The 6,516-nt window shown below is 42.7% G+C and overlaps 1 protein-coding gene across 1 annotated transcript; it reads right to left on the reverse strand.

Moving 5' to 3' along the window:
- Nucleotides 1-762: 762 nt before the first annotated feature.
- GPR132 (G protein-coupled receptor 132) lies at nucleotides 763-5,538 on the reverse strand. Its single transcript, XM_054400754.1, has 2 exons — nucleotides 5,485-5,538; nucleotides 763-1,872 (listed from the first exon to the last, which is right to left on the reverse strand). Exons 1-2 carry the CDS (start codon nucleotides 5,536-5,538, stop codon nucleotides 763-765), a joined length of 1,164 nt encoding a protein of 387 aa, XP_054256729.1.
- Between the last annotated feature and the right edge of the window lie 978 nt (nucleotides 5,539-6,516).

The raw sequence follows: 6,516 nt of genomic DNA on the forward strand, positions 1-6,516 counted from the left end.
AAACTTTCAGAGATGGCCTCAAACCAGTCCATGACACCAGTCAGTAATGTGTACATGTCTGCATGCCAGATTTAACTGCAAAATAAAGTAAAATCTGCTTCATGTGAAATGATGAGCATTAGCATTGTGAATGTTAAGAGTTTCAGGACAGTGCAGAGTCTTGACTAATAACCATAGAAAAACTGTTGGTCTGTTACCAGGCCACTGTTTCTCCCCAGACTTTGCAAGGTAGATAACGCTGCATACTGAAGGATTAAGAACATGTTTAAGGCTCTTGTTGAAAGACTTCCTCATTTTTAATATTTTCCATTGGTTAACCACAAATGTTGACAATATGGTATGTGTATGAGAACCTGAACATGTTCCTTCTCAAGAACTTAAAATTTCAACCATAAGAAAGGGCCCTACATTGTTCTTCTCAGCAAGTATTTTTTGGTCCATCTCAGAAGATTAAACTGGTTCTGAATTCATATGAGGAAAAGAGACAATAAAAAAAAAAGTTTTTAAGATTTGAATTTGAATCAAAGTAAATTACTTAGTTTATTCCACATGTACTTAGCAAAGCAACGTTCTCACCAATTGTACTGGTGAACACTATTGTAGGAGATCAACAGAAAAAAGAAATGTCACTCCTGCTGTGTCCTCAAGCAGTTGCTGACCAAGGCACTATGGCAAAACTTCTTATGGATATCAGCATGTAAAAACATGTCTGCATCTTGCAGCTGGTGTTGGGAACTTATTATTTGTGTCAGCAGCTGACCGTTAGCTACCACCTTCTTGGTCTTTGCCACTATTCCAGGTCTTTTGAATGTCAGATGAATCTGATATTTCTTTGTTTTCTTCTCTAAGCCTTCCTTCCTGTGATTCTTTTGACATTTTCAATTTTATGCTGTCAGTCTTGTGATTAATGGATGAATCCAGCCTGGCTGTGTTAAGTGTCCATCTTCTGAGACTCCTATAAAAGTCTTTTCTGACGTTTTCACTAACCAGCACATAGATGATTGGATCGGCAATGCTATTTGCAGTGGTTAAACACAGGAATACTGTAAAAGTTGAATATATAACTTTTTCAAATGGACATGAGCAATTTTGATGAAACAAAAAGTATATGGATCTTATTACAAGTACCACATGGTAGGGGGCAAAGCAGATGAGAAAAATTACAATGATGGTGATAGCCAGATACTTCACTTTGGCTTTTTGGTGACAAGTCAAGCTGCTGCTTCTTTTTGTAGTTTGGAAAATTTTGTAGTTTGTGAAAATGAGAATTGTGAAAGGTATGGCAAGTCCAAATAGGAATCTGGCAAAGCTGAAAGAAGCCACCTTTATGTCAAGGGGCAAAGTGTCAAAACAGGTGTCCTCATCCTCCATGTTAAATACTGGAATGTGGATTATTGCCACTGCAGCAAAGAGAAAACACACTATTATGATTGCTATTTTTTGTTCTCTTTTCCCTCTTGACTCCAGAGCATACACCAGTGCCACGTAACGATCCACAGAAATGCAGCACAAAAGCAGAATGCTGATGTATATGTTGCAGAAAAAAATGAATGCTGTTATTTTGCAAGCTTTGTCACCCATACTCCACTTGTGCTCATTTTGCACATAGATAATCCAGAGAGGCAAGGTACTTAAATACATCAGCTCACTCAATGATAAACTGAAAATGTAGATGGCAATTACTATATTCCTTTGGATCTGTACAAATGTGAGCAAGGAGGTTAAGCAATTTGCTGGAAGGCCTATGGCAAAAACGATGCTGTAAACAGCAACCAGAAGTGTCTTGCTGTCTTTGTAGGGAATTCCCATGCACTTGGTGTTATTTGTGTCTGTACAATTTTCCATTATTCTTTTTCTGGCTGGTGTTTCCTGAGAATCAGAATACAAGATGGAAAGTTAGCATCTGCATCACTTACAAATGTGTCAGTAAAGGTTATGGTCCCATAGGTGCCAACAGGACATCTCAGGAAGGAGTACAGTGCTTGTCTTGAGGAATCATCTAAGACAGGCAAGTTTTCTAAGACCTACTGATCTCCTGTGCTGTTCCCTGGGAGATGGGTCTGATTTATTTCCAGGAGTAAGTGCCTTTCTTCACAAGGAATTTCTTGACTACTGAATACCTATTCACTAAAACAGGGTATTGGGGACTGGCTGTAAACCAGGCTGCTTCATAAATAAGACTGATCACTGATCAGTTGCTAAAGTCACTTCCCAGAAGAAATTGAGTGCGTTAGTCTTCCATTCTTTCTTTTTTTTTTTTTTCCCCGAGTAACAAAAAATACACACCATAGAGATTTAAGAGGCAGACTTCTGGAAGAAGCTATCATTTATGGTTGACCAGATGGAGGAACAATCTGAAGTGGGTGGTGGCAGTTGTGTCAGAAACTACCCAGCATACAGCAAGCAAAATCTGGCTGCTGGTGTGTCCCTCCACACTGTATTACAACATTCAGCTACAGGTAATTCATGTTTCTTCCTCTTAACGAATAGCTGAAGCTGAAGAACATAAACTTGTGGTGCAATAGAATACCATAGTAAGCCATAGTAAGCCAGTGAAACTGCCAGCTATGTCTCTTTGACACCTCAGGGAAACAACAGGAAATAAAAGCAGGCATAGGAGGCAAACAAGACCAAAGAAAAGAATATACACATATTTAATAAATGGAGGCAAAGGAATGTAATACTTTTTGAACAGGGGTGGTTATAAAAAAATCCAGCTTTTAAAGATGACCATACGCCAAAGCAGACCTGACATTTAGTTAGTGTTAAGTAGTGCTAGGAGAAGCGATTTTTGCAAAGTCAAACTACAATTTCCATACAGAAGTCTTCTCCAAGTGAATAGAGGAATATGGAGGTAGGTACACGATAATGGTGTTGTGTGCCCTTAAAAATTGTACTTTGCTGTATTTAGGAGTTGAAGGTGTCCAATGTATAACATCCTTGATGAAAAGAGGTCTTGTCTGGCCTAATCTTCTGGGCATTCTCTTATGGGGTGGACACCTGCTCCAGGGAACAACCAGGTAACTCTGCAAGAATGAGATGTATTGACAAACACCCAGTCTCTTCAGACAGAGGAGGATCATAAGCTTTCCTGGTCCACACTGTACATGAGCAATTTCTTTAGGTGTGAGTTCATGCAGCAGGGGATAAAGTAGCTTTTAGCAGACTCAGAACATTTATTTGTTGCTTGTTTGGGCCCATCTCAAGCAAACCTGGGGAAAGCAGTCTGCTCCAAGTGCAGTGGGGTTGTCTCCTGCATCTCTGGGACAGTGGACAAGCGGAGGGGGGCATTCCTTCCCTTCCATGTGGGCAAGAACAGTCCCTGCAGTATCACAAGCAGTTCCACCCTGATCATCTTAGAGACTATGTATCATGCAAGATCCCTAGAGCCTGAAGGGCAATTAGGTCCCCTGACTTATTTTAGTTACCTGATTATGAAAACAGTGTGAGAAAATGGACACAGCTTGCCTTAGGCTGTGAGACCTTCACAGCTGCACAGTGCTAGCCATAGCCATAAACACCAAGAAAGGATCTCCTGGCCCGTGTTGAGAGGTGTTTATTTCTGTCAAGTACCCCAATGCAGTAAAAGCCCACTCGATAGCAGCTTCTGGGTGAAGATGTGCTGGTAAGCCACTAGTCAAAGCAGAGGCAAGTGATATCTACTGTCCCTGACACCAGCAGCAGAGAAAGCTGTTCCTTGGGGTGAGTGTGTTAGGAAGGGGCTTTCACAGACAGAGGAACAGTGCTCTTTATGGAAGAAGTACACCAGAGGGTGTGACCTTGCTCTGTGACTACCTTCCACTTCCCCTTGTGGCAAACCGTCCTCTGCTCATGTGCTGACACATTATGAGGGTTATCTGGCAGTGGTCACCATGCTAGTTGGGCCAAAGTGTCTTGCTGAAGGGCCACATCCCTCCATGTCTGAGAACTGGACTGGAGTTCAGTGAGTATGTTAAAGCCCTTTCATGGGGGAACTGAAGTTTCCTTTAATTTCAAATATCAAATGACTGGAGAAGAGGATCCTCAATGCTGTATAGGGAGGGTGGCAATAGTACTCACCAGGGCTGCTTCAGGCTTTCCGTGTGATATGGTGTAAAGTTCCTTCCCTGCTTTCCTAGCAGTGAAAGTGTACTGATAGCTGGTGTTAACTTAGAAAACTGATGGTTGTGATAAGGGCTGGTGGTGACTTGAGTTTTTTGCTGTCTCTGGGCACCTGCCATCTTTGGTGAATGAGGTGGTGTCTTTTCTGGGCCACCTGCTGAACCACTATGTAGAGGGAATAAAAAGGGTGTTTGATTTCAGGGTCAGCAGTGGTTCTCTGCCCAGACCTCACCTAGGATGTAACATACAAGAGCTTGTCCTCAACTCAAATGCATATGACTGATAAGAGAGCTGCTGTACATCTGCACACCAGAGAGCATTCTTGGAGACCTCCTCTTCTAAGGCAAGGCACAGCAGGTGAATATAACTCCCATGTGAGCAGATGGTGACAACTAGTGCAGGGACACGGCAGAGTCACATGTTATTTTGGGTACTCAGTGGCTGTCTACCCTGCATACCTTAATGAATAAGCCTTCAAGAGTGGTTGAAAGAGTATTCTCCTCCTTCTCCCTGGGCTTTGCCTGCTTCTCTTGAGCCTGTGTTTCTCTGAATATTCTCCTTTCTGCACTGCCTGCTGTTTGTGCTTGTGCAAAGGCATGCTTCCCCGGAGGTACCTACCTCACTAGCAAGCATCAGGCAGTGGTGTAGGTCAGGAAGGAAGTGGTAGAAGAGCTAGTCTGTAGACACACGTTCCCAACGTTTCTTTCTCTTACCTCCTTCTTTGCCTCTTCCCTTCTCTCTCTGCCCCAAGTCTCCTTCTTGCCTGTGAGTGAACCTCTGGAAGGAGATGCTTGTGACTTCTTAAGTTCCCTGCACAGAGCAGGCTTATTTTCCTTGGCTTTTGATGTATGACCTAAGCCACAGGGCTAAGGCTGATCTGAAGAGACCTTCACATTTAAATGACTGTCAGCTACCAAGCTCAAATCCTCAACTAGGCATGTGTTTATACTTGCAGAGCAAAAACACGTGCTGAATGGCTTTCCTGAAGGTCTGTCCTGTCAGCTCAGGAGCTGGGATCCTTCCCAGCATATAGAATCATAGTATGGAAAAGACCTTTGAGATCATCAAGTCCAACCATTAAACCTGCTCTACCAAGTCCACCATGAAGGGGAGGAAAGTGCACCTTCAACCACTCAAGAATCATATCTACACAGCTTTAAAATTAATCCAGGGATGGTGACTCAGGCTGTTCCTATGCCTGACAACCCTTTGAGTGAAATTTTTTTTCCTACTGTTCAGCCTAAACCTCCTCTGGTGCAGCTTGAGGCCATTCCCTCTTGTTCTATCACTAGTTACTTGGAAGAAGAGACGATATCTTCTATGTTCCAGCGCCACATCAAGAAGGAGTAGAGGAGGGCATCTATTTGTTCCCCTGTCTCTCTCCTTCTGGTGCTCTACCCTGTCCAGGGAGGAGTCTTCTGGCCCTGGCCACTGCATCCATCCCCAGTTCTGAACTTCACTTGTCTCTGCTCATCTCTCCAGGCCTGCTCTCCCACATCTCTCAAATATGGCATTCATAAGTGTGCTGCTTTATCTACAGAGGCAGTTGGTTACTTATGGGCACTTTTTTGTTGCCACACAATGGTGCAGGACTGGAGCAAGCTAACCTGCATCTCAGATAGTCATTCAAATAAAAAATAATTGCACAGATGAAAAAAACATATACAATTTCAGGGTTAATTTCTGTTAATATTTGTGATGAGCAGTTTGAGTGATAAAAGGAGCAGTCTGAGTGATGGAAGCATCGACTGGAGTGGCAGAACTTAAGAAATTTATCACATCCAGCAATTGTCAAGCACTCATAAAGGGTCAAAGATAGCTATGATGCTGAGGATGAGTGATATCCAAAACACATTTGGGACAGGGAAGCTGTTTCAATACATTAGGTTCCTTAGCTGCCTTGTAGCTTTCAGCTGAGTGAAGCCTACTCTCACCTTTCTGTGACCTGTTCTGTCCTGCTAGGGCTCACCAACCATTACAAGGTGTGTTACATCAGGTCCTGTGTTTTGCATCAGCAGCTCAATGTGTATCTGACAGCCCTCTGAGGCTTCCTGCTCTGTGAGACTCATTGCACATGACAAACTATGTGCATGTTTCTCACATTCCAGACATGCAAAACACCTCATTTTCCAAGACAGAAATGTCATTGCTGACTCAGGAAGCACCTGAGCACAAATCACTGGAAGATGGGTAATTCACTAATGCAGATTTGCTGTGTATCTGTTCTTCTGACACCTGCTCTTGGCCTAGGTTATAGCCACCAATATTGGAATAGGTAGGCCTAGCATTTTTAATGTTTTATTATGTTCACACTGTTAGATGAATAGATAATTACATTTCTTACTCCCAAAATGGAGTGACTACACGGTCTAATGTGTTGAGATCTTATGGAGAGAAAACATTGGAAAAGGGCAG

This window comes from Indicator indicator, chromosome 4 (assembly GCF_027791375.1).
Source record: "Indicator indicator isolate 239-I01 chromosome 4, UM_Iind_1.1, whole genome shotgun sequence".
Taxonomy (NCBI): Eukaryota; Metazoa; Chordata; class Aves; order Piciformes; family Indicatoridae; genus Indicator; species Indicator indicator.

Excerpts from the sequence above, each read along its gene's own strand:
- GPR132 (XM_054400754.1), bottom strand. The coding sequence starts at position 5,538 with ATGCAGTGGCCAGGGCCAGAAGACTCCTCCCTGGACAGGGTAGAGCAC. Across the intron at positions 1,873-5,484 it reads ACAGGGTAGAGCACCAGAAG|CAGGAAACACCAGCCAGAAA; the intron begins GAGAGAGACAGG and ends TATTCTGATTCT.